Here is a 27,484-nt window from a genome sequence, read left to right as displayed (position 1 = left end):
TGCCATGCATGTCAGCACCTATAGTTAATGCATTGTTGTCATTTACTTTTTGCTGTCCAATTTAGCTTTTGGGTTTTTTTGCCATTTTGTTTGTGATTATGCTCCTCAGGGTATTAAACCGTATTAATAGATGTGAATTTAAGATCTGGGAAAATTTACACTGACCATTTGTATAGGCACAAATACTTCTAAAAACACATTATAATCAGTCTATATATATTGAAGCTCATATTTAAGTAACATTACAGTGTTTTTGCTAACATTAGCTCAAAAATCATGAACAGCATTCTTCACATTTTTACAAACCTTTTTCAAATGCCAAACATTTTATAGGTAGCTGAACTGTTGATTAACTTAAAAAGCCAACACTGCTTTAAGTCCTATATCTGAAAACAGAGGATGTCCACTGGGGGTAAGTGCGGGGAGCCACTAGGGTTAATATGGTAAACATGTTAGCAAACCGATGCCCTTTCCATATTTGGCAAACTTGTTTAGTAGTCCAATGTAAATTCTCCTTGTAGGTCTGTTTTGGTCTGGATATATCTGGCTCTTTAGCTACTAAATACTCAGTATACACTACAGTTGCTAACTTTGCCTCTGTACCATTTGGTGCCGACATGAAGCGCACAATGCTGAAAACAGCTGCATGCTGGGGCCAAAAACAACAACAGCAGCAACAGTAAAGTTGAGGGGCCATGAAACCAAAACAATGAGCTGAAAATATGATAAAACGCTCCGTAGAGCTGAGGGGAATTTAAATGTCAGGTAATAATTCTCTTTGGGTTCATCAGTAGAATCAAACCCAATCACATTATAAAATTATTATATATGAATCACTGTCTCTTGCTCTTGAGACACAAGGTTACAATCAAGGTCTTTATGGAGTTATGAGTTGGTGATAACAAAAAGAGACCTAGGTTACACTGACTTTCTCTTGGAAGACCTGTAAATATCAGCATTCCCAGTAGCATTTCCACAGACTAAACAGTGTTTTTACTGTAAACACTGACAGATTCGAAGGCAAAAAGGCTGTTTTTTTTCCCTCCCTCCAGGGTTTTCCTACAGCAGATTATCTTGTTCAAAATGAAAACAAATTTCAACTGCCTGAGACACCTCTGCACTAAGCACACACACATTCAAATGAAGGCAATTCTATCGACAATGGGGGCATTCATTTTCACAGCTGAACACTGTGAGAAAACCAAACAGGTTAATCTTCTACACACAGTAATTTACCTGATACACACATAATATCCAACAGTCGTGTCCTGGGAGTCCGGACACAATAATGAGCCAAAATGTACAGGACACATGTTTTTGCGTAAATACATGTTTAACAGTGAGGTGAAGCGGGAAACACAAGTGTGTATCCATGCCTCAGCACCCACACACAAACACATTGGGTGCCCCTCCCCAGCTGTTCCTCTGGGGGTCTGGATCAGACAGCTGTCTCCCTGGCCTGAACAGAGTCCATACTGTTCTGAAAAAGACATGCTCAGCACATTGTTCAGAGGTTTCTCTCTCTGTCTCTCTCCCTCCCTCCTTCCCTCCCACTCTCTCTCTCTCTCTCTCTCTCTCTCTCAGCAGGGTTCTGTCAGGCAGGCCAAACAAAAGACACTGGAAACACCCAACACTGGCACAGCCAGCCACAATGAGCATGGTAATAACACACACACACACACACACACACACACACACACAGAGAGAGAGGGGGGAAAAAGTACTCTGAACCCTGCCTCAAAGACAGTGGAACAAAAGCATTGAAGATGCAATTAATCATAATTTTCATGTTCAATCTATTGTGCATTAATTATAGATTAAACCAATCATGGTGTGTATGAGAAAATAAATAGAGAATAAAAACACAAACATTCAGAGATGACAGAGCTCAATTCGATGTGAAATTGCTCGCTCAGTCAGTCCAACAGCCACAAAATAACAAAGTCTTCAATTGTTTTTAATATCAAATACAGAAATACATTATTCATTTAAGATATGTTATAACTGAAAACAAATGGCTGATTATTTAAACACCAAATGCGCTAGTTGATTGTCACAATATAGAAGTTGAAACGGTCTGTAGGTTTCTGAGTAATGTGAGAATGTTGCAATGAGGAAATGAAAATCCTGACATGGACGACAGACAGGAGGACTCACCCAGACCAGACGTGTAGATGGCTTTCACAGACTTCTTCATCTTGTACAGAACACTGCGGTCCACATCCAGAGCCTGGCCAGACAAAAAAGAGGGAGGCAGTGAGGATGATGAAGTTGATAAAATGCTAAATGTGAATATATTTTATTGGTTGTGATAGATTTAGACTGCTATCTGTACAACTAAAGGTAGAAAAAAGAATAAAAGCTGCATCATAAAGTACTATATAATCATATGAGCATCCTCCTGAATATTAGTGTTTACAGACAGCAATGGTCCATATTCAGCAGGGCTACAACACCTGAGCATAAGTGTATTCATATTAAGTGTCTCAAGTAAATAATAAAGCCAGAAGTTGTTAATGAAATTGTATTTTTATTGTCAATTGTTTTTGTTGTGTGTAGGTTTAATTGATTTTGGTTTAGTTTACATGGATTTAGTGTTGGTTTGCAGATTCTGTAGTTTAAGTTTGTGTTTTCTTTTTTTTTTCTTTTTTGGAATTAATAAGTCTTATTTTTGTGTGGTTGCTTAATTGAATTTCATTGTGGGCTTTTCTGTTATTTTGTCCACACCCTGTATATGTGCCTGCATGTGGGGTACAGTTCAGTTTGTATTTCTTTCTCTATGCCATCTCCACTCTGGCTGCATCTAATGCATTATTCAAGGCAAAGCTAAGAATAGACCAGAGCTTCCTTGTCAATTATTGTGTTAGTGTGTGTGTGTGTGTGTGTGTGTGTGTGTGTGTGTGTGTGTGTGTGTGTGTGTGTGTGTGTGTGCCAGTTAATAGGTTGTAGGGCAAGAGCAGAGAGAATCTAAGGTCCCTTACATGAAGGACAATTTTCCTGAGTTGTGTATACACTTGCAAACGCACACACACAAACCTATGAATAACCACACGCACACACACTTGCATTAATCTCAGACTCGCACTGTAACCAAGACAAACACTGAAAATCCAGCGCAGACAATGCACCACTGTAACAGCGTTGAGTGAGGGATTCTCTTGAGATGAGGGGATTTTGGGGAAATTAGCTTTTAGGGACATTATTAGGCCAGGCTGCCCAACCGGGTCAAAGTTGGCGCCACTTTTCCCTGCGCTGCTCCCCATCTGAGTGAAACATATCAAATCTCCTAGACCCTCTGAAAACAAAAACACAATGGCCCCCATTCAGCTGCAATATACACATCAATAACACACACACTGCAACAACAATAGATGACAAAACTTATTAAATCCAGAAAATGGTGCTGTATTAATATTTGAACTTTAAGAGGTTTTCTGTTGCAAAATGGAGGAACTCCTCCGCAATTATTTCCCCCAGGGTCATATTTCACAAATGCTTAAAAACACACTATCACACATACACAAAAAGGAATAGAGAGGAAAGACAGGAGTGACTTTGAAGGGAAAATGACAGGCAAATGAAGTCTCACTGGACTGGTAGGGGATGGGCAGAATAAAAGAGACAGATCAGAGAAATTACACCATTGTCACAATGTGCACTTTCACTATAAATGGTGGCTCACAGGGGCCACCTCTGAATTGTAAAGGGGGACCACAGTAAGCGTGTTGGGGCATACAGTTACACTGACTGAACAGACTCAGTGAGGAGGAAAGATCATTCAAATTACACAAACCTAAGGAATGAAGGACCTGATCAAACTCAGATCTCATTCATCAAGAGCTGCAGAGATTTACAGTCAGTTTTAATTATGGATCATCCAGCAATGTTTCTCCACTGGCCACTAATTTACACAAACTGGAACGGACTCTACTGTTAAACTGAAAAAAAAAGGAGCAAAGGAAGTTTCAGCCACACTGAGCTGTCAGTGCCTGGGTGAGCTGTAATCACCCAGGCACTGACCTCTGGCTGACCTTTCAGAGACAGCTAAGGACGGATTGCATTGCAGCAGCATTGCCACCATCAACCTTTTGTCCACCTTTGGTGCCCTGTATGAGGCACAAGTTACCTTATATGGTTCATATAGCTCATTTACTTTGCACAATAACAAGGCCATGAACACAAAGTGATTAGGGTTTTGAACAACTCAATATTTTTGCAGGATATATATTTTAAAAAAAAATGAAATTCACAACAATTGTGTTAACACAAACTTCAAGCAGTGCAAAATGAAAACATCAGATATTGTGTACCAGAAGAACTGTGCAAATTAAACCAAGCCGACCAGAAGCTACTTGTTCCTGTGTGTAAATGTGGGACTGTCAGCGCTGTGGTTTTAGTTCCTACAACTCCTGTTGAATGACTCGTCTGCTACTGCCTACATTTGCACATTAGCGGTGTCTGGCCCAGACAGACTCTCTGACTGTAGCTCAGACCCCACACAGCTACACATGTATGCTCACTGTTAAACAGGCATCTTCAAAAACAAAGGGTAGAGGCATAGATTGAGAAAAATCTTCTCAGATCTCCCCGTCTATGCTGCCAAACCAATCCAACCACACAAAGACTTTTAAAAGGTAATTGGAGACGACCACAGTTTTCTTAGTACAGCTGATACTCCCTTTGGTTTGTACATTAAACCTACTCTCAGTACTGAGAGCAAGCGCCTTGAGAGCACTAAAAAGCATTTCTGCCGGTGCCTGAGCTTCTGAGAGGGTGTTGAGGGCTTGACAGGAGAGCTGCATTAATATCCTCTTCATTGTTTTTATTTGGTGTATATGCTTGTAGTGACTTGGGCTGGGTTAAGCAAAGTAACAATTACTGTAATAACAAATATCAATTTGCTAATTACTCCCTTGATTAATCCATTGATTCCTTGTTCAGTAAAATGTCAGGGATTAGGGAAACCAGTCATAGCTACATAGGTTTTTATCTCACACCAAAAATGACAGAGCATTAATTTAAAATTGGAATGGATCAATTTTCATGAAGCTCCTAGGTATGAATGGGTTGAATTATTTAAAATGAAGCAGGTTTATGTTCAAACAGAGTCAATATCTGCATCTACGAAATCACATCATAAGTAAGAAAAAAATCATATATATTTCACTTCATTTTTGTGTCTATTGGTCATATGTGATGGCCTTAAATATCCCAACCAATGCAGGACTGTTGGGGATGATACTGATATTTAGAAGATTGAAAAACACATTAACGACATTTCAACCAATATAAACTTTCTTTGCAGAACCCATGACATATGCAAACATTTTGATGAGTTTCCCTTAAATAACATTTTTTAACAAGTGCAACTAAGAAATGTAGTGGTATAAAGTATAAAATTACATTTGGCATTTCTGTATATTTATAAATAAATCTACAACAAACTCGTATGGACAACTTGGGCATCACAGCTCCCACCGAGCCACAGTCTTCCTTGCTGTCACACAAACCCACACACTCTCATACACGAACAAAATCGGTCAGTATCACGCTCCAGCAGACACTTTCAATCTGCAGAGAGTGGTCAGAGAGGGAAAGGGGGGAACACAACAGAGGGGACAGCCAGGCGGGGTAATAAACCAGCAGGACACAACAAACACATAGCCCTAAATCACTCTCTCTCACACACACACACACACGCACGCATACACGCACGCACACGCACACGGGACTCTTAAATCACTTTCATACATTTCCACAGCTCTCCAGGGTCGAGCAAAGTGACTCTTCACTGAGCACCAGGCCATCTTTTGTGTAGGCCCTCTTGTTTGTAGCACAGGACGCTCTAAACTTAGACACTGTTAACCCAATAACCCCAAAAGAAGAAAAAAAATATTCACAGCGAGAGGGGAATTCCACTGGCCAGTAGTGTTTCAGCAGTGCAGGATCAGAGCTGAATCCTCTCACAATAGACCCTGAGCCTCTGAGCCTGGAGCTGCTTCACAAGCACACTTCATATGACATTTTTTGCAATGTCAGCATTTTTCTTCTCCTACTAGCCGCTCACAGTTAAAATAAAGAGTGCCTCCTATCTCCGTCTCCTGTTGACCCTAGTGGCCGGAGGACATTAAAAAACAACTGAATTGATTTAGTCCCCTAATGTATGACATCATCATCGCCATCATCATCATCATTGTGATTACAATCGGGCACCATCTGCTGCAGCCAGTCTACAAAGAGTGTCACAACACAGCTTGGTCAGGGAGGTAGTTGCCACGGTGATCCATTCATTTATGGTACTGAATTGTAGAGTAACGCGTGTTTGGTTACGGATATCTGGGAGCACAGTGCAGAGAGATAATGTCTAATGTGTGTTCAGAGACAGACAGTGGGGGGAAGAAAATACTGTAAGACTGGCTAATGTAGAGGATATTCAGACAGAAGTTCACAAACAAGCAGGTAACTGAAGATAAAATGTGAAGCCAAAGGAATAAAGAAAAAGTCGATCCTGCAGATTTCCCTCTTCAGAACCACTTCCTGTTGGCCTGGCACTTACCACAACTAACTTTGGGAAGGGGAGAAAACAGTGTAAAACAGGAAACCAATTTCTGTATATGCACTAGTATTTCTGACTGCTGTCATGGCGGAAAGCTCAGCGAGGTAATCACAAAGTTCAACTACAAGGACTCAAGCCAAAGCTAATAAATGCAACGTGCTTGGCCCAGCATTTGCCAAATTCTACCATCACAAAACAAGATGGGGAAATTAGCAAAGGAGGTTCACATAGACAGTTTCGTGAGGCAGCAACTGTCCCCTCTCTGAGTCGAACACTGAGGTCCCTTCATTCGGCTACAACTGAAGAAGAATGCAAAGCTAATCCTGGAGACCAAACAAGGTAAGGAAATTTGTATTGGATAACCTTTCTGAGAAAAAAGAAAGAAGAAAAAAGTGAACTATTTTTGGATTGTGATACGCTTGCAAAAGTGAAAATATGCCCAAACCACGTATCGTTAAACTTGCATTTCCCCATGTTCATAAACTAGCTATAGCAGGAAGGCAAGAAAGGCATTACTTTAACGCATAGACGTGACCAGAAAAAGACTAACTAAAAGCTCAAAATCTCTGACAGCGGGTCGTTGTAAGTACTCCAGATCCCGAGGCTAGTATTTGAGCCAGTATGAAGAAGAAAAAAGAGCTCACTTCATAAAGACAGTGGGACAGGGAGGGGAGCAAGACGCCAAGACGACAACAAAAGTGAGTCCAGCTAACAAGCCTGTTTAATCGCAGCGCTCTCTACATCTTCATCCGCTGTCTGAAGAAGAAAGACATTCCTGAATGATTGCATGCTGGAGTGACTGACAGACAAGACAGAGACCCAGCCCCATTGTTGCTGCCGACGAGCTCTCTGCTGATGACAGCATGTCTACTTAGCAAGATGCTTTCCCGCTTTTCTCAGAGGGCCCCATCTCCATACCACACACCCACCCACACACACACAATTTTAACAATCTAAGAAATCCTCCCCGTCTGCAGTTTTACCGTTGTCATCACTACACACTTGTCTCACTCTCGCTCATACACACATGCACGCACGCACGCACAGATTCTGTCTGGCTTCTTTATCATTTTTCTACCAACCCTTCCTGACCCTTTAAGCCGCCCCTCTGCGAGAGTCCTGTGAGGAAACAGTCGGCCACATATGGTGGAAAGCCAACAATAAGAAGGCGACAGTCTTGTTTCTAATTATACAATTTATCTGGTGCATGTACAGTATCTGTGCAGATGGTTGTGGGTTGTAATCCCTGTTTCATTGAGGTACCAGATGGTACACGATAAAAACAAACTTTACCCCTCAGAGAAAACTCCTAAAACTTCTAAGCGCTTGTCTAACTTCCAACACGTTCACATGGTACATCAATTTTAAAAAGCCCTGGTTTTGAAGTGAAAAATCCAGGGAAAGACTTTACATCATGTTAATCATATTTATTTCACCACTGTGGCGTGGTCAGCCCACAGAGTTTGGAGAAGCAGCACAATGTGAAACCATATCTCCCAGACGTAATCAATTTTCCTCTTTGATCAATTTAGAAACGGCCCCTGGCAGTGGCATGTTCACTATCCCTCACTATCACTCCAAAAATATGCACTGTGATGCTTTGACCAAAACCAAAAGACATCTGAATAAATGTGAATAACAGGTCTGACCACCAGCAGTAACTCAGTATATGATGAGGAGTTTCATGGTCAGTTTCTGTCTACAATGGTTTGGCTGTAAAAGCATCAGTATGCTTCAAACATGTTTGTGGGATCATCCACCAGAAACTAAAACCCCATCATGTTTTTTTTTGGAGACCAGATATTCTAGTCAGGGGTTTTTACCTGGTGAAAGATCGTGTAGCGTGTGACCCCTTGTCACCAGTCAGCCATGTATTGTATGAACACAACACTGCAAGACTACCAATCACAACATAACAAGTCGTGTAGTTTAAACTGCACATCGATCCGACCACTTTGAAAGCCATCTAGTTGGAACTCGCCATAAAACACAGCCCATGGAACTGGAACTGTTAAGCTGGTTGCCCTCCTACGCCTGCCTCCTGCACTCTTCCAACACAGCAGCACGTGGCATCCTTCTGAGGTGTAAACAGGGAGGACACAAAATACCAGCATAAAATGGTGTAATGACATGCTGGTGTAAAATGTTGATGTACCGGACCACAATGCTGTTCTTCTACATGGCTGCCAACAGTTATGTTAGGTCACCTGAAAGTAATCTGTGGAGACTCTCCCTGGAGAAAAATAAATAAAACACCACATCATTAGTAGGCAGTCTTGGCCGCTGCACTGCAGAAGGAGACACGTCAGCTTTTCTGCAGGTGTGGCATTAAGCGAAACTGCCTGGTCCAGTGTATTTGCTGCTGGCCAGCTCTCAGCCAGACACAGAGCTGCTATCTACAGCTCCACATGTGGCACAGTCATGGTAAACAGAAGAAGGACACTCTCTCAACGTCCACAGAGGACGAAAAAAAGCTGTCACTCATTCAAAACATGTCATAAAATACAGTACAGTTCTGCCCTCGGGGCATTAAAGAGGAGGCAGATCCCTGAGGAAGATGTGATCACTGTCACACATTTACATTTTGAGTTTGGCACCACTGTTGGACCGACTCTTAACTACAATCTTCATTTTGAATCCATTCAATGGAGGCAAAACTACAAAATTCACTACTAAAAGAAAAAAAAATCCAACCTTAAAATCATCTTTTCAACCGTTTCATTCACAAATTCTCTCCATGCTGAGTGAGTTAAGTCAATATTTGCACAGAAGCGGGTTCCATTCAGGCGACCACTAACAGGCCATGGTTGCAAGGTTGCTCTGTGCTCTCAGACAGCTGAGATGTGTGCAGTCAGCCTGCCCTGAGGCAGCATGGAAAACTCCAGCCTGCAAGTTCAGTGGAAGTGTGGCACGGAGAGAGAAGGGACGGGGGAGTGTGCTTATTGCTGTGTAAGACTGCTACACACAGGCTCATTAATACTCAAGCACTTTGGTGACAACCCTGATGTACTGTACACTGCAGCACGAAGCTGAGAAAACTGTATGAGTAATGAAAACTTACACTGAGTCGATATCAGACAGAGACATTTTGTTAACTAGCGTCAACCTAAAAAACTTTTCTTCTCGAATCTTTGAACTTTTTCAGAAATCAATTAGCAGGACAGGACTTTTTAATTCAGTTGCTGTTCAGGCATTTCTGCCCGACTCAAAGTTATTCAAACATCTCATCTACCTACAAGCCTTCAGGAATTTTAGCACCGAGACACTTGGTGCTTTACAGCACCACAGGGAGCACAACAAAGACCACTGTTGGACCAGAGCCTTGACCGCCAGCTGCCAGAAATCACACTGGGATGACAACATCAGCTGCAATGTTAAGTGTTAGAGAAAACAAACTTTCATGTTAACCTCTCAGGCGCTTTTCAGGACATTTTACGCTTTACAAGGTGACAGAGCCGGGCAGCACTTTTGTTTCCGTTTGGGTTTTCCCAGACAACCGCAGAGCCTGATATTTATGCTCTTCAGCGGCAATGTTGGGTTTTTTGTGTTGGGTGTGTTGACTGAAGAATCCCAATCGGACTTTAAAATTTACTTTATTTTTTGTCATTGTTCTCAGCTGAAGATGATCATTTTCTCACTTACTGCTTTTCTCCACACAAAATTCAAAAAAAACAACAACTTTAAAACAAGGGATAAGTCAGGAGAATAAACATGAATAGTCCTCAATCTAACATGTGTCAGACCCTGAAACATGATGAAAAAAAAAATTCAAGAGGCCTATTGTCACCAAGTTTAAAAACCTGTTAAAACCGTCTCCCCTTCTACAAGGGGAGTATTTAGTTCAGTTAATAAACTAGCAGGAGGCTGCTAAAACCCACATTTTAAGGAGGGGCTGGAAAATAAGGACCAAATGTGCTGCAATTTGGAAAAATCGCCTCTGACTTCACCTCGGAGTTTCTCTTCGGCATGTTTCAACGTCAGGTGTGAAGGCAGTAGTGCCAGAGGCAAAGCGCCCAACAGTTATCACAGAATTTGATGGAGTATGATGATGCCTGAGAGAGACAGAAGGATAGTGATCTGCTTTCTCCTGGAAAACACACTGCAGTAAAACACAGCAGACACACATGGCTGTGTTTGTGTGTGCTATTGAGCTCACTTCAGTCACCAAGAAAGACTTTCATTTCCCGAGTGCTTTTGAACTCCACTCAGTTTTGTTTTACATAAACCCAGCCCCTCCATGTAACTTAGTCAAGGTCCGACTTCAGGAGAACTCCACCAAATATCAAATAAAACTTACTGCATGGGTAAAAGTAGAGTTCATTTTTTTTGTTAAGCGCCAAATCAACATAAATTGGCAACATCATAAATCATCTCAGGGCCTTTTACATAGTAAGATCGAGATCTCACAATATCACAGAGAAAACCCAACAGTTCCCAGTATCAACTGCTTTCTGTTGTACAATATGAAGAAGGGTTTGGGGGGATTATCAAACAATTTGGGAATACTAAACGCATCTTCACATGTAACAAAAAAAGGCTACATTCAGGGGTTAATAAGCAAAAAAGTTCTTGTCTGTTAAATTCAAGCCTCATACACAAGTAGACAACTGATCTTTGTTTGGTCCCAACTGAGTTAAAAACAATCCAAGGAGTTTGTGTTAACACTCTTCTCCAACCGAGAAGAGGTCCAGGACTGTGTTCTGAGTAAAAGTGACAGCGGGACAACACAATTGTGAGGAGTCACTCCCTACACCCGAACCTGGCCCCTAGCAGAGCCGAGTGGCCAGCACTACAACTCAGTGAGGAGTTCATTAATGAAGAGGCAGGGCCTGTCCGGGAACAATAGCCGTCAACGGGAGCCATCTCAGGCAATCTGGGCCGGGACACTCTGATGGATGATATGAGCTTTAAATTTCCATTTATCCCCAGTGCCCCGAGTGTCCAGCCCCTTAACCTCTGTGTTGGACCCAGAGCAGCCAGTCTACCCTTCACCTCAATCCCCCTCACCCCTGAGCTTTAATGATTGTCATCCCGACATCCCTTCATCAAACAAAACAGAATCACCAGGCTTCACAGTGGCCAACGGGCACCACCCAATGGCAATCAGTTTACTCCCATGTCCCATTCCATGCACGTACACAACACTAGACACAAAAGTGAGTGAAATATCACATCCTAACAGTCAAAGCCCATCGGGGGATAAGAGAGATCATGGGTTGGAATCGATTAGAACAGGGCCGTGACCTTCGGCCCTAGTTGATCCATTGGGAGGGCTGCTGCATCCTAATGAGGGCCTGGTCAGAGCCTGTTCCTGGATGATAACACAAACAGAGGATTACCGGGCCCAGATGCTGGAGAGACACCTCTCATTTCAAACAAAGATCCCATGGGAACGATTGAGGTAGCGGCTGCACAAAAACGACAAAAAGGAGATTTGCTTTTACCAAAATTAGCATTGATGCACCATTGAATCTCACATTAGCTCAGCTTGTACAGTTAGCATCATTAGTACAAACGAGAAGCAAGTGCTTGAGCTCCCATGTCATGTTTGGGATCATTATCGTTAGCCAAACTCCTGCCAAGTACACAGCATTCAAAGGGTTAAAAAGGGTTTGAGCCCCTCTACAACATTTGGGTGACATCGCTATTATTATCATTTCTGAACAATAATCTATCTGGAACAGTCAAACACAGAAACACTTCAACAATTCTTACATAAAATCTAAGTCATGATCACATTCAGGGTATTACAGAACGAATGTAGTTGGCTTTGCTTCAATGTAGTTGGCGCTCTCTCTACTCTGGTGCATTAACTACACTGATACAAAGCCAAGGGACAGTGTGGACAGCAGATGTAGAGTGAGGGTGACAGGACCTCAGTCAGCCAGAAATCCCCATTTCAATTATCAGAGGCATTAAGCTTCTTAGGACGTATACTGAAGACTGGCCCAAGTGGATGGAGGGTTAGGCTGCTCACTTGGGCCAGACTGCACATTTAGGCCATGTGTGCATGAGAGCTCATAGATCTATCTGTGTGCCTCTAAAGCTATTAGATGTGGATTGTCCCTGCATCGATAATCCCAACTGTCTGAAGCCTTGTTAAAACTTTCCTCCAGGCCACCTGTTCCGCGAGGGGCAGCTGTTGTTCCCAGCCAGGCCACAGCCGTCACCACCAACCGTGCCTCGAATTGGAGGGAGGATTCAGGGCTGAAGAAGGCCAGGCCTTCCCCCCCTGTCCCGGGAACAACTCCAGCGTCAACACAAGCCGACAGACTGACACTTGCAGAGGAGTTACGAGAGCACACTTGCCTTCAGATGTTAACACATCAGCCATAAATTTCTAAACTTTATATATGTGATGTGTCAACGCAAAACAGTAGCAAAAAATAACATTTTGCTCTGAAACAACTGGTTATTCTTAGACAGAGCAGTGAAGCCACTGGCCAGGTGGACATTTTATGAGCATATGATGTGTAAATACAAGATAAAGGTTAGTGTTAGACGCGTGGCCTGAGATTAAGGTTGGAGGTGCTATAAAGAGATGAGAGACTAAAGCTGCTCACAGCAGGTGGCCTTTTTAACACTCATGAGTTCGATAAGAATCTTCTTACTGTTTCACAAGCCCCATTACCTTGTTGTTAGACAGCAGCGTCTGGGAAGCGAGGAACAGTCTGTGAGAACCAGACTGTGAGAAGCAGCTGGCACACAGTGCCAACAGTTACCTGTGCATGTTCCGAATACCATCAGCATTCCCAGAGGTAGTCCCCAATAATCTCTCAAATAAAGCAAGCAATGTAGCAACATGCCTTACCAGTGCATAGCTGGCATACCGGTGTGAAGGACCTCGTCAGATTAAATAATAGCCAGATGGAAGACTAATGATGCAAGTCTGGGGCAGCCCCAACCCCCATCAACACCAGCAATGGCCCATGAAAAGCTGACTTGGCTATAAATAGCCGTTATTCATCTGTGAAAAATGAATAAACTGGACAAAGGCATACAGGACAGAGAGGGAGGCCTAGTTGGTGAGTTTCTTCGGTATAGGGAGGTTATGGGCTGTGCAGCAGCTCTGTTTTCTCTGTAGGATTGCAGGCCTACAATTATTACAGCTAAAAAGAATAATTCATTTGAATAAACACAGTAAAATAAAATGAATGAACAGAATAAACAAGGCTGGAAAAACATCAGAGTCAGATCCGTTTTCACACCCATTGTGTTCAGTCAGTCGACACTTTGAGAAGGATGTTGATGTGATACAGAGTGATCCTGACTCCAATAACTGACCCACTCTAGCAAATAATAAATATACCCGTAAAGCTTTAAACACGCGCCAAAGCCACTCGGTGAGCTGTAAGTGCAACACTGTGATATTACATGATATGTCATGCCCGACGCACTTGAGATTTGTCCAAGGAGACAACTATATTGATTGCATCAATTTAGGAGTTTCTTTCTGCCTGGCAGGATTCAGTAACTGGGGCATAAAACAGTCACAGATGCAAAAAATAGACTTAAGAGGACTGCAATTTGTGCCGGTTTCTAGTTGCAGACAGACAGTGTGCAGACGACCTCAACAGAGAGTTTTCTTAGGTGGAACAAAAGCACGGGGGAATTTTCACCAAGGTCAGCTCTGCCTTAGATGCTTCCTTTCAATGGAACTTGTGAGGCCATTGAGGTCAGGTTTTTGACACAGAAAGTTGAGGAACAAATTGGCTTTGTGTATGAATGGTTTGTTCCATAATATATGGTACAACCTAACTAATACATTTGAGTTCTAAAATGGTATTTTAAAACGAAAACGATATCTGTCCAGACAAGAGTTTTAGCTCCTTATCAGAAACAATAAACTGAAAACGCATATCACATGACCACTCGAGTATACTGGGCATGAGCATGCCGGAGCAAAAATGAAAGCAGATCGCCTAATCTGCGGTTGGTTGCTTAATTGCAGAAAACACCTTTTTAAACAGAAATAGCAACGGTAAAAAGTACGAGCAGAGACGTCTCTTCTTGGGCGGACAACGAGGTGGAACTGACAGTAAGTGTTAGCGAAGCTTTGCCTTCAATGCTGGAAGTCAAGTCGTGACGAAGTCGTGACTAACACGTCTCAATCAGACACCTGGAGTTTTCAAAAATAAAACTGGGCCAGTAGCATTTCTAATGATTTCAGTTTGAGGTGCTTGAGTAGTGTGGACACCAGATGTAAACATAGAAACAGTGATGCATTTTAACTAAAAACAGGTGGATGAAGCCACTGTTGTTGGACAACTGGCAAGAGAACTCGATGACATCTCTTCAAATAGGACTGATTTTTCACCATTGAAATGTCACAGTATACTGAACCAGAAAAGAAAAAAACACTTTCAACAACATATACCAATAGCTTTTATAAGCCGCAGCAATTTCTAAGACAGCCAAAGTCACATTACACATAGTAAGAACAATCAGAAAATCTACATTTACAACATTCCGACTACCACAAAAATGGGTCAATGAAATGGGCTCACTTCAATTCAGAAACTAACAAAATTGATATTGTCAGGACTGGATCGTATCATTCTCAGAGTACTACAGGAGTCACTAGTCATTTGGTTCATTTGAAATGAAAACTTTGAGGAAAAAACAGATAACCAGAGCTCTTATTTCTAAAAAAAGTGTAGGAAGAAAAGCACTCTTTTACAGGAGCACAAAGGGGGGTCATGACGCAAAGCCTAACATCCTCTTACTGGATAAACAGGTTTTTATTGGTGTGGCTTTAGCGACACACACACACACACACACACACACACACACACACACACACACACACACACACACACACACACACACACACACACACACACACACACACACACACACACACACACACACACACACACACACACACACACACACACACACACACACACACACACACACACACACACACACACACACACACACACAAGCAAAGAAGCTCTACGAAGAGTCTCTTAATAGCCAGCAGTTTAAAACTACTAGGCTAATTAAGATTATGTCAGATGCAGTTAAGTTTAGAAAGAAATAATTACACTGCATTGTGCAGCCTTTTACGTAAAAACCTCTGAGTGCTCAAGTCCCCTCTCCTGTTAATGTGTTTAGAGGCCTCCAATAAACAACCAGACCCAGAGGTCAGTTTTAAAAGGTCCTCTAAGTAGGTGAGACTAAGTACATCAGCTGTTTAAAAACAGCTTGAATTGGGAAATTCAGATCATTTAATGCAATTGATTTCTTATATTTGGGCTCAGATTGTTGGATACACAGGGAGGGAGATGTTCTATACGTCTTTAAAGGAAAGACGAGGTTTTCACAAGTGATACCCTGTGTCCGTTTGGTGCGTTGGTTTTGCATGTGCTCAAAAAATGTATGCAACGACACGTCCACAAATGCAAAAGACACATGAACAGTATAGGGCAGTGTGGGGGCAGATAATCGTCATGGTCACAACTTTGTTGATTTGAAGGCCTCACTATGATGGTGCTGCGATTGTCTTTTCTGCCGTGATCTCAGAAGTAACAATTGGCTAAACCTCCTCCATTGTTGCCATGTTTTTTTAATCTACAGAATGCAAATCCGGAAGTTCAATACAGTTTGAGTTCTGTGGTGTGCAGGATACTCCAATAACATGTGTAGTAGTACATACGTAGTACACAGCAACTATTACGCTCAAGATGCATCTGGTTGTCTACACCTTCAGGTGGCTGAATAGCAAGTACATCTCCGGCCTTTAATTTCATGAGCCAAGTCATCATAGCACATTAACACAAGGCAGACATGTAACAATAATCAACAAAGCAAATATGAGTTTTTCAAGTTTAAAACTGCACTGTAGACTGAAAAACATTTGGTGCATGTGTTTCTTTTCGTTACGATGGTGAATTTTATGTGGTTTAGGAACTGTCTCCACCCGCTAAACAGGTATATAAATGGTTTATATCCCCAAACCATTATGAGGTCCTCCTCTGTTCTCATTGGAAACAGGATTAACAAGCAAAAGGTAATTAATAAACTAACTCCTACGAACAAATGGATCTCCCTTGTTTAACCCTCATAAAATATATATATATGTCCACAAGAAATAACAGGAGTGGTCTTCGGTGCAAAAATCCTTTAAGGTCTGCAAAAAGACCGACAGCCCATTATCAAAACCCAGAGGTGGCAATTCACAAAACACGGGGCATCTTCTGAAAATAATACACCAGAACACTAAAGCATTACAGAACACCATGCTACTCCAATCGGCCCGTCCTAAACTGTCAGTTCAAGGGTACAAACTCATTTAACAAACTGCTTTTGCAGAGAAAAGCCAGAATCAGCAGAATGTTTGAAACTCAGCAAAATGCTGGAAACTGCTAAATCTGATATTTTTATTTCATGAATATACAACATTCAGATGTATCATCACAATTCTGAAGGGTGAAAGAGTCATCCTCAGTTAGTCAAAATCTTTTTAGCAAACAGGTATATTTAAAATAGAGATGATTAAAAAGATGCCTGTGTATGTACACATGAGAATGTGTTTTGGTTTTGCGTGCGTGTGTTGGGACTTTAGGCCGGCCGGCCGGCAGACAATACGTGGAAGTTTTCCCCGTCCACTGTCGTGTTTAATTGGTCAAACAGACCAAAGTGACGGAGGTCTTGTTGACCAAACAATGAGGGCTTGTGTTCCCTGCGCTTCAGCATGGGGAGGTCAACGCGCTACTCCACGTCTCCGCAAAACAACAATTCTTGCGGCTTCAACGGCGGCACGACGCTGAAACAAAGCTGGTGAATTGGATCCTCGGCCCGACGATTCCTCCTCACAAGCCTGCAGTTACTGCTGAGCTGCCGTTTGTAAAAAAAAAAAAGGAGTCAAATCCACACACTTATTTGCTTATTTCTACAGCAGAGCACATTCCACTCTGAGCAGCGCTGAAATCATTCCCACCAGCAGATGAATTGCTATTTTCAAAACAACAAGCAGCAGCAGAGGTTTGAATGAAGCAACGCGCCTGACGCCCAAGTGAAGCACCTGTCAGCCAGAGCAGGTGTGTGTCTGGCTCACAACAGCAGGTTACATATAAAGCCACAACCCTCACTACGGTGTAGAGGATCAGGGAGCTTAAGGTAAGGTTGACACTGAGCCCAGATGTGGATTAGCTGAGCCAAACCGACGTTGGATGGTATAACGACTTATCTCGTCTCTGCATACGTCTAGCATTCAGACATCTGGTTTTGCAATTAAAAAGAAAAAGCTTTAAGGCCCAAAATCAATTCCATCTGGGTCATTGGCTAAAACTTCTTTCCTCATCAGGACCAGGTAGACCTTTCTCTGAATTTCCTCACACGTCAACCCGGCATCTCCCAGCGCAAACCCCACTACAGAGAGCAGAGACACACTAACACACATCGAGCAGCTCATGTGGGAAACTCTATTTTTACCATCTGGCAGGGCGAGGCGCCGCTACACGGCACACACAAAGTAGGGAAACTGTAACAAGGGAGGGAGGGAGGGAGGGCTGCCAGGGAACAAAGCGGAAGTGTCCTTCCTCCTGATGACGGAGGAACACACAGTGCCCAGTCCACTGCAAAATGAAGATTATTTATCCAGACTTTGACAGTGGGAATAATCATTAAGACAAAATACTTTCAATGACTTTGTACTGGAACGTGGTTTCGTCTCTATTGACCTTTGACTGTCCGTTTCTTTCTCTCCTGTCCATGTCCATCTTTTGCACGTCGAGCATCCTAGAAGAAGGATCCTTCCTCTGTAGCTCTCCCTCCCTCCTTTTTTACCCCATTAGAAGGATTTGTTTGGGTACTTTGCCCTCATCCATATCAATAGATGTGTGTAGTACACCAGGTAAAAGCCCTTTTGAGGCCAACTTCACATTCATGAATATCATTATCTCAACTGTAACTGCTCCTGCTGGCTCGTCCTTGAGGGGACGGTCCAAATTCAACGTCTTGATGGAAATGACTGTCTAATGGCACACTTATTAAGATCACACAGCAATACAAAACTTTGGTGAACAATGGCTGAGCTCGAATATTGAGTATTGGAGCATAACAGGTGGATGGAAGTGTTGGAACAACCCCGTCCAAAATGACTAGGATGTAAGATGCATATCCTCAGGCACACATCAATATCATGAGAGTGTGCGTGTGTGCGTGTGTGCGTGCGTGCGTGCGTGTGTGTGTGTGCGTGCGTGCGTGTGTGTCCAGAGTCACTCACGTCCTCCAGAGCAGCCACTGTATTCCTGCAGTGGGACATCCTGGTGGTGAAGTTGGAGGCGGTCGGCGATTTGTAGTCTTCATTCGTCTCTGCCACAAACTCTGAAACTGTGATTTGGTCCGGCATGATTAATCCCTTTGCTGATGAAGAGAAGAAGAAGAAGAAGAAGAAGAAGAAGAAGAAGAAGAAGAAGAAGTCACACTTTCCCTAAGCCCCCCTCTCGTCTGTACACTTTAAGGACAGAGAAGTTCACAGCAGCAGCAGTAGAAGTGTCTGTGAAGGCCCCGGCCGGTCGTAAACCATCTCTGGGGATGTTGGTGTGTCCTTCCCTCGGTCGCTCCCGACACAGTCCGGGGTCTCGCACGTTGGCTCGAGCAGTTGCAGCGTTGCCGCTCGCGCCGGTGACGGACAGGTTCGCTCCCTTCCGCCTTTCAGCCCCACTACTGCCTTCCCATTGAGTCGCACAGGTACTCCTCTGGTCACGGAAGGAACGCGAAGCCTTCTCTAGCCCTCTCTCTCTATCTGTCTCTTTCTCTGTCACTCTCTCGGTGTTTCCCCGCTGACGTCCGACCGAGCAGGACGGGCAACTTCTTCTTCCTCCGAGCCCGAGGACACAACGAGCGTTTCAACGCGAGCGCAATGAAATTGACAAAGGTAGAGGAGGGGATTCAATGGACGCGCAGCAGCCAATGGGGGGCGTCGCCTGGTAATTGGCAGCCAATCGGGACTCACGGAGGGCGTGAACTCGTGTTGCCTTTCGGTGCTCCTCGTGAACGCGAGTTGTAATGTCGCATTTAAACAGTTATTCTGCATCTCTGATCAAAGCGGTGTAAAGCTCTTGAAGATTAAGAATACACACGGCAAGTGGAGTTAAAGCTTATAAAGTTAAAATACTTTTCTTATTGTACAATAAGCGTAAATAACTCGGACGGGCAGCGTCATACAATGAGCTGGTGTGTCTGCAACGTGTTGTCTTCAAATTGAAAAAAATAAAATTCTCATAAAGTGTATGCCTTATTTATTTATTTATTCTCAAGGCTGAAGGTCATGTGGTAATGTTTACATCACTGACCATCACCAAATGGATTTTATAGGAATCTAGAAAAAAAGTATTACAATACGAAAAAGGCTCATATTTCTTTCTTGCTCTGCCCTCTCATTGGCGTCTTGTGCCCATATAGACAATGTAGATCGGACTCCCAATGGGGAAGAACACTTTGGCCTGTGTTTGGTTTAAATATGATTTTGGTGCAATTGCAGAAGGTCTCAGCAACTGGGGCTTGTTAGGATTTTTTTGATCGGTGGCTACTGCAGAAGATTGAAATAAGAACAAAATAGTCTAAATTCAGGGGACAGTAATAACATAACATGGAATGCTACACCATGCATTGAAATAGGACTGGGGCTTGTTTCGCTGCAGTACCTAAGATAACCTGTACTGCGGTGTAGAGGTTTTCCTCAAGGGGAAGCAGAATGGAAATGAAATCCTTGATTAAAAACCTCAAGTTATGGTAACTAGGAAACCAAGAAAGGATGTGGGCAGCTTGACAAGTCTGCATTAAATGTAACTTACTGATTGCTGTTGTTACAGTATACATCAAAACCCAACTCAATCAAAAAGAAAGACAATCAACTACATTTGACTGATGTTTAATCTATTATTTTCCAAATACTACCCCTACACTACTACACCTATGGTAAACCAGCAATTTAAATTACACCTATGTCTCGCAAAAAACAAAACAATCAAACAAATAAAATAAAAAGGATTTATTCTTGGCACAGTTCCCACTCCCTCCATATTCTAAGAGTCACAATTTGTCATATTTTCCATTCATTTGGGCACTTCATTAATCAAGTGCAGTGCAGGCTATGTGAAATACAAATATTTCCCACAGCACCTAAAGGCATCATCTTGATTACATGCACTACTAGTAGTTTATTGCTCAAGGTGGAGAAGAGAAGCAATGAACAATGTGAAAAATAATTCAGTGTTTCAGTGGAAGTGCAGTTTAGTGTGTTTTTCTGTCCAGATGTCTGTACTTTTGCTTCAGGTTATTTGTGTTAGACCAGATCACACAGGCTTTGCTATAATGATAAGCTGTGAAGGGAAGTTGTAAATTCAGTGTAATCGCACCACTAATTGTGACATCAACAGGAGTCTATTATCATTTTATTTTTTATTGGTTTTCAGCACAGCTGCACTGAAGAGGGAAAGAACAACAGGAGGAGGAGGTGGGTTTGGATTGTACTTATGTTTTTGGTTGAGCAATGTTGTTAGTACTTCTACTTCATAAAACTGCACTGCAATCTAATTTGATTACTGTGAGACTTTTTTTAAAAGCAGCTTTTTTTTTACTCTAATAACAAACATCTGAATATGACCTTTAAAAATGCTTTATCTTCAGAAGTGCAACAGTTAAAGTTTTTTTTCATGTGTGGGAGCCCGATAATGGAAACAATACTCAACATATCATTCATTCTCCTGGTCCTGTTTAAAAAGCTGACTATCTGTATTTCCTGGATTCAGGTGCACTATACTGTATCTGCAATCGTCTGTCTTGTGAGGAGTAACTTTACACCTCGTATAAAGAGAGAAAAGGGATCAGGGCTTTTGTGTTACACCTCAGCTGATAATGACACTTGACAATGTACCGGATCGTGTGCTCCGGAGTTTAAATCAAAGTAGCTACTGCATTATGAAGGCGCCATGTAAGACATGTTTTGCATTTTAAAAGGCCACAACCAAGAAAGAAAAAAAAAAGACTTTCACCCAGAATCCTGTTTGGGGGGGAAAGGCGGAGGAGAGAAAAAACATTCTATCATCGGGCACTGTCTCAGACTTGTTAAGACTCCCATGCCTGAATTTTGGTCAACGGGAGAAAAATAAAAACTCTGCCGATGTTTCCCAGCTCCTTCAGCCCCGCCAGGACAGCTACCGGTATAAATAGTATCGCGGCGGCCGAGGAAAAACCATGGGCAGCCTTTAAATCACAATCTGGGCAGTGTTCACACATTCTTTCAGCTCTGCAGCGTCTCCTGGCAAGCTGCTAAATGAAGAGCCCAGGACCCAGGCTGACCCTGAGTGGCTACTCAGGCCTCAACTTCCTCACAAACACTCCCAGTGAACATCTGCCATCCAGAGACTCAGCGGCTCAGTCAATGAGGTCAGCAGGACCAAACAGCACCAGCCGTGCTGTTCACGACTGACATGTCTTTATGTTGTCATTACCATCTGCTTTTCCTAATGCAGGTTTGGAACCTTGAATCAAGACCAAACCAAACTATAAATATCTAAGTGAACGCTGCCTCAGATGGATTTTTCCCTTTGGCAAAGAGCTGCACTGGAAATCAAGGTGAGCAGCGTCATCCAGCAGGTACAGGACAAGAACACAGTATGAAAAGCAAAGTTTTATATTTTACAGGACCTGGAAGAGCAGGCATCTCAATGGGGGATCGTAAAAAGGCGGAAACGCTGTCATGAATAAGTATTCCATATTCCTATTTTATTGTATCATTTAATCACCAGAGATTTAGATTTTTTAATTTGCTGAAAAAAGGTCCCAAAGCAGATGCTGTCAGCTGCTTTATTAAACTGAACAGAGGCCTCATTCACCAGCAGAGCAACATCCTCAATGTAGACCTTGTTTGTATGCAAACAACCTACAGCCTTGACTAGAAATCAGAGCGGAGAGTTGTTGGATCTGCTTTGGTTATGGCTGCTGTAGTTGAACATTTTCAAGTGATTTATAGAGCCACTGAACTGAAAATGTGTTATTTCCACTTACTTTCCTTTAAAGACAAAGCTGGTCTAGTAATGAACAACTGAAACCAAGTGCAAGCGGTCAACTGCAGACAGAACAATAGCCAAAGCAGATGTCACACTGTACGCAGTGACCTTCTGGGAAAAGCTGTTTGTGATTTGTAATTGTGAACTTCACCAGAAGAGGAAAGCACAGGGTGTGTCTGTACACCCATTCTTTGGCCAAATGAGCCACAAACATCCAAAGTGTTTGCAGGAACAGAAAAAACATAACATGGCAGCACATCCAGGGGCTCGGGTTTGAGGACGGGAGTCACTTTTTCCTAATTACTCTGCCATGACATCATGATTGTGGAGCAGGTGGGATAACCTCACAATCCAGCTTCTTGTGTTTCGAACAAGTGGAATGAATGACTTCTTTGTTTTTAGAATTATTTGTAACCCTCCATAGCTTGGAGGGTTAGAGTGGAGCTCAGGGCCGTGCACTGCTGAAACACAGCGATGTGTCTCTTAGCATCACAGATTCCAAATATTACATTAAAAGAGGAGCTTGTTGCACAAATGAGTTGGCTGCACATTGGCAAGAACTGAACAAGCAGTGCCCAGTGAACCTGAACGGCAGCTTGCACCCGTGGGGGTTCCTGATACACCGAGGACGGCAGTGAACTATAACCAGCCTTATTCTTTTCTCGCAAACTCCCAGAGATGAAGCTCAGTTATGATTTCAGGCAAATTGTGGACTGATGGCTTCTGTACCCTGTACAGATCCTCGTGTTGTACCATACTGTTGTATTTCAACTAAATCTTTCATCAGTCCCTCAGGCTCCAGACGGTACGCTATCTTCAACCCAGGAGAAAAGGTCAATAGGGTCAAAGGTCACTGGAGGCAGTTACACCTTTAGTCATCAAAGGAAATTCAGTGAAATGGTCCTGTCCTCAGTGGCAGATTACACGATCTTTGCTATTTATTTTCAGTTTTGCTTGGTAGTTTTTTTTACTTCCAGCCGTAAGCCAATAGAATTCCATTAACATCCAAATGTGAGCAGGCCCAGACACTCCAACCAGCGGAATGCTCTGGCTCGTGGTTTTCATTCAACCTTGTCACCTTGAAGGACACCCAAGAAATAATGTTCACTGAAGTAATTGCGTGACATTTTTAGCCAGCGCCCACCACACACACTCACACACACACACACACACACACACACACACACACACACACACACACACACACACACACACACACACACACACACATCAACTTACTAAGAGCTGGGGGTCTGCAGCTGCTTCACTATCATCATTAGAAGAAAGAGGCTTTTACAGTAATTATTGCCCCTCTCTTAGGATTTGGCCCTGTGAGCCTGAGCATATCGAGTATCGCTGTACTTCATTATATCCTGACAGGCAGCTTGTCAAGCTGCCCCCATCCTTTCTTGGTTTCCTAGTTACCACAACTTGAGGTGTTTAATCAAGCATGTCATTTCCATTCTGATTCCCCTTGAGGAAAACCTCTACACCGCAGTACGGTTTATCTTGCATTCTGCAGCAAAACGAGCCCCAGTGCTATTTCATTGCATGTTGTAACATTCCATGTTATTTTATTCACTGTCCCGTGAGATGGTGTGAGGATGAGGACAAACTCTCAACAGCCCCTGAACTAATAAAAAAGGTCTGTGGCTGTGAATTCCCCCTGTGTGTATACTGCTGATCATCTCCTCTGGTCCCCAAGCAATGTAAACCACAGGATATTAATTGTTAAACCGCAGGATAAAAACACACACGTGATTATGATCTCAAATATTCATTCACAGTGCCCCTGTGTTGGAAATATAGTGGTCCCGGCTTGTTTTTTTTAGATGGAAAAATATCATTACATTACCATTTGACAGATGCTTCTGTCCAAGGCAACATAAAAGAGATACATTCAAACTAGATAGGAATAGTGGCTGGAAAATGGATGAGCAACTTCAAAAAACAAATTAAAGTCTATCTTGGAAAAATTCAAAGAACTGCACATTATCTTTATACAGGCTCTACTCTTTAAAGCTCATGGTCAGTGTAGATATTTTGACATGCATAGACCAGACAAAAAATCTCCTTTATCAAAGAATCATCTTTTCTTCCCATCTTAATTTCAGACGTTCCTGCAAATCACTTTTTTTCAGGAATTCAAAAAAGCTGTTGAGCTTTGTCATGACAAACAGAGACACTTTTGATTTTTCCTAAATTGAGTCATACAGAAAATCCACACGCAGTATACTGATATCCACCCTCCTTCACATAAAAAATACAATCATACACTTAAACATAAATGTGTAGAAACCTAGATTCAGTAGAAATCAATTAACTCCCAGGGAATAAAACCTTCGTCATGTAACCAGTAGCTCTGAGAGGAAACCAGCTGACACAAGTCAGATCTCTGCTTGGGGAAAACTTGGGGCTCTTGAGGTTCACCTCTCTCCAGCTAATCCACACTCATTCAATTCAACCCAGAGTAAACATTAAACCTCTGCAGTACCGTGAATCCAAATCAGCCTCATTGACGGTGCTGAAAACTCCCAGAGCGACTGCTGTCACTGTGCAAACTCCCCGAGCTGCGTCGCATCTGTTCTGACACCACAACCGGTGAGTTCAAAGCCTCTCAGGCATTTGAAGTAACTGTGCCAAAGATCCAGAGAGAGGGGATTGAAGGGGGAGACGGGAGAGGATGAAAGTGTACCTTCAGGGCGTTTGCTTTTTGCTCTATGCTGCCTCGGTTAGATGATTAACGTCACAATCTTGAATCCGAAATATCATATTATTTGTTTGTAGTGTGATGTGAGGAGTGGAGGCTGCAATATGATGAGCCACAGGAAAGAATAATGTGAAGCAAGCTTACGTGTGCAGTGAATCTGTTGGTATCCTCCTGGGAATTCTGATGGAAGTGAAGTGAGTTCAGTCCATGTAACTCGATGATTGTTTCCATCCCACCCAGAGTGAACAGGTCAGACAGAAGAGTAGAGGAGCTTTCATGTCCTTCATGTTCATCTGTTTTGAGCTAATGGAAAAGCTAATTATGAAAAATCTGTCACACAGATGCATACCGTATACATACAGAATACATAACAGTAGGAGACAACGCTCAGGGGAACTGCCTGAACGTGAGCATCAGATCAATACTCAAGTCAATGGGGACATTTTTCATCTGCCACATTTTGATTATTAAAAAATATCCATGATGGATGGATAATTAGTTTAACCCCAAGATAACGCTACATGACTGACATCAGATGAATATGATACGTCACTTCCTCATTGGCCTATTGATTTAATGCTTAAAGTCACCTTGAAGAAAAGCTGATATCCGCCATTAAGCTTAATGTGTTCACATTAGCGGGAATAAGCGAACATCAGAGGTGGAGCCATTTGACCAGGTTAAAATGAGATTTAAAGGAATAGTGTGACTCCTGGGAAATATGCTTATGCAAACAAACCGCTGTAAAACAACAACATGCCACATTTCAATTGAAAACACATCAATTCATCATTTTGACACTGTAAAGTTTCTCATGGTACCAAATTCATATCCCTATAATTACCTCGGCCAATGAGGTTATGTTTTCACCCGTGTCTGTTTGTATCTCAGCAAGATTATACATAACACTTGGTAGATTAAGGACATGAGAATCCATTTAAATGTTGGCTTGGATCTGGTTACAGCAGGGGATCTTTTTAAAGTAAAATTCCATAACATTGCCAAATAGGACATTTTTCAACACTTCATTTTCTCAGGAAATAATGTAAGATCTTGATGTAAAGAATAGGACATAATTATGATGGGGAAAAGATGGAAGTGTGTTTCTGCCCAATTCCCGGGTCAAAGCATTTATTGTAACTTAAAGGTTTCTTTTAGATTAAAAGATTATTAGGTTCGACACTAAAAAGTTCATTTTTTATTATTATACACTCATTCAACTGCAAGTCTTTACACTGATGTTCCAGGCATACCAAAGCTGGGAATTGTCACTGAGCAAGAGCATATTGATTGGGTAACAAAGTTTATTGATTGGAAAATATGGCACCGGTTTTAAGAAACATCTCAGTCATGCCTGCAGGTTTTACTGCTGAACTGTTTTCAGTTATGATGATAATGCGCTTCCAGACAATTCCCCTCTGGGAATCGCAGAACCATTGAAACGGCAGACACTCTAAGTTAGCTTTCTGAGTCTGCAGGCATCACTATACCGTGAGTGGAGGTGGGAAATACAGTGCAACAAGAGTCGTAAGGATTGTGGCGGCAAATAAACAGTGCTTGTTCATCTCTGAGGTCTCTCTCGTCCAGCAGGAGGGGACTCGGGCCTGACCGCCAACTTATAAAGACACTTCCTGTCTGATCTGTAGAGAGGAAGGCTGCATGTCCCTTGAGGAGCAACCCAGAGTGCAAAACATGAACTAGTGACTATAAAAGGAGCTTATAGACTTTGTCACCACAATAGAGAGCAGCCACACAGCCATAGCCTGTAAACAAAAGTCCGTCACATGGTGATGGGGAGGACAAGAAAAGGATAAAGAAGGCTGAAAGAAAAGATTATCACACGTGTGTGCACTTGTGAGCTGCCAGGCCTCCATTATGAGTGAGTGGGAACCTCCAGTAACCCTTCCACTATTTGCATGCTCCTACAGCCTTTTAAATAGAGTAGATGCTTTGTCTCTCCCTGCTCTTTCTTCTCAAACCGTGCTCTACAGTCTGTAGTATCGGTCTGTGAGAGAGGCTTCCAAGAAGGTGGCGGTGTTGCCATGACGATGCCAACTAAACGAATTGTGTCCGTCCTCATGGTTGTGTGTTTAACATAGAACAAAACAGACCAAATTAAAATGTATTTTGGAGCGGGGAGACATGTATGCAATGAATCTCTGTCTGCCCATCTAAATGTCATACTCCATCCCCCTG

The 27,484-nt window shown here is 42.5% G+C and overlaps 1 protein-coding gene across 2 annotated transcripts in view; it reads right to left on the bottom strand.

Annotated features, from left to right (window-relative positions):
- asap2a (ArfGAP with SH3 domain, ankyrin repeat and PH domain 2a) overlaps positions 1-19,450 on the bottom strand; it is a 50,665-nt gene extending 31,215 nt beyond the window's left edge. The window contains exons 1-3 of one of the 2 annotated variants that reach the window (XM_047337796.1): positions 18,991-19,450; positions 18,789-18,895; positions 2,158-2,230 (exon numbers count right to left, since the gene is read on the bottom strand). In XM_047337796.1, coding sequence (XP_047193752.1) covers positions 2,158-2,230; positions 18,789-18,827 — 112 coding nt within the window. In that variant the 5' untranslated portion in view covers positions 18,828-18,895; positions 18,991-19,450. Of the gene's footprint in view, positions 1-2,157; positions 2,231-18,788; positions 18,929-18,990 lie in introns of both variants that reach the window. The other variant, XM_035610958.2, reaches the window with a different exon arrangement.
- Between the last annotated feature and the right edge of the window lie 8,034 nt (positions 19,451-27,484).

This window comes from Scophthalmus maximus, chromosome 15, assembly GCF_022379125.1.
Source record: "Scophthalmus maximus strain ysfricsl-2021 chromosome 15, ASM2237912v1, whole genome shotgun sequence".
NCBI lineage: Eukaryota > Metazoa > Chordata > Actinopteri > Pleuronectiformes > Scophthalmidae > Scophthalmus > Scophthalmus maximus.
The sequence above is the reverse complement of the archived record's forward strand: the minus strand, read 5'-3'. Positions and strand labels throughout refer to the sequence as shown.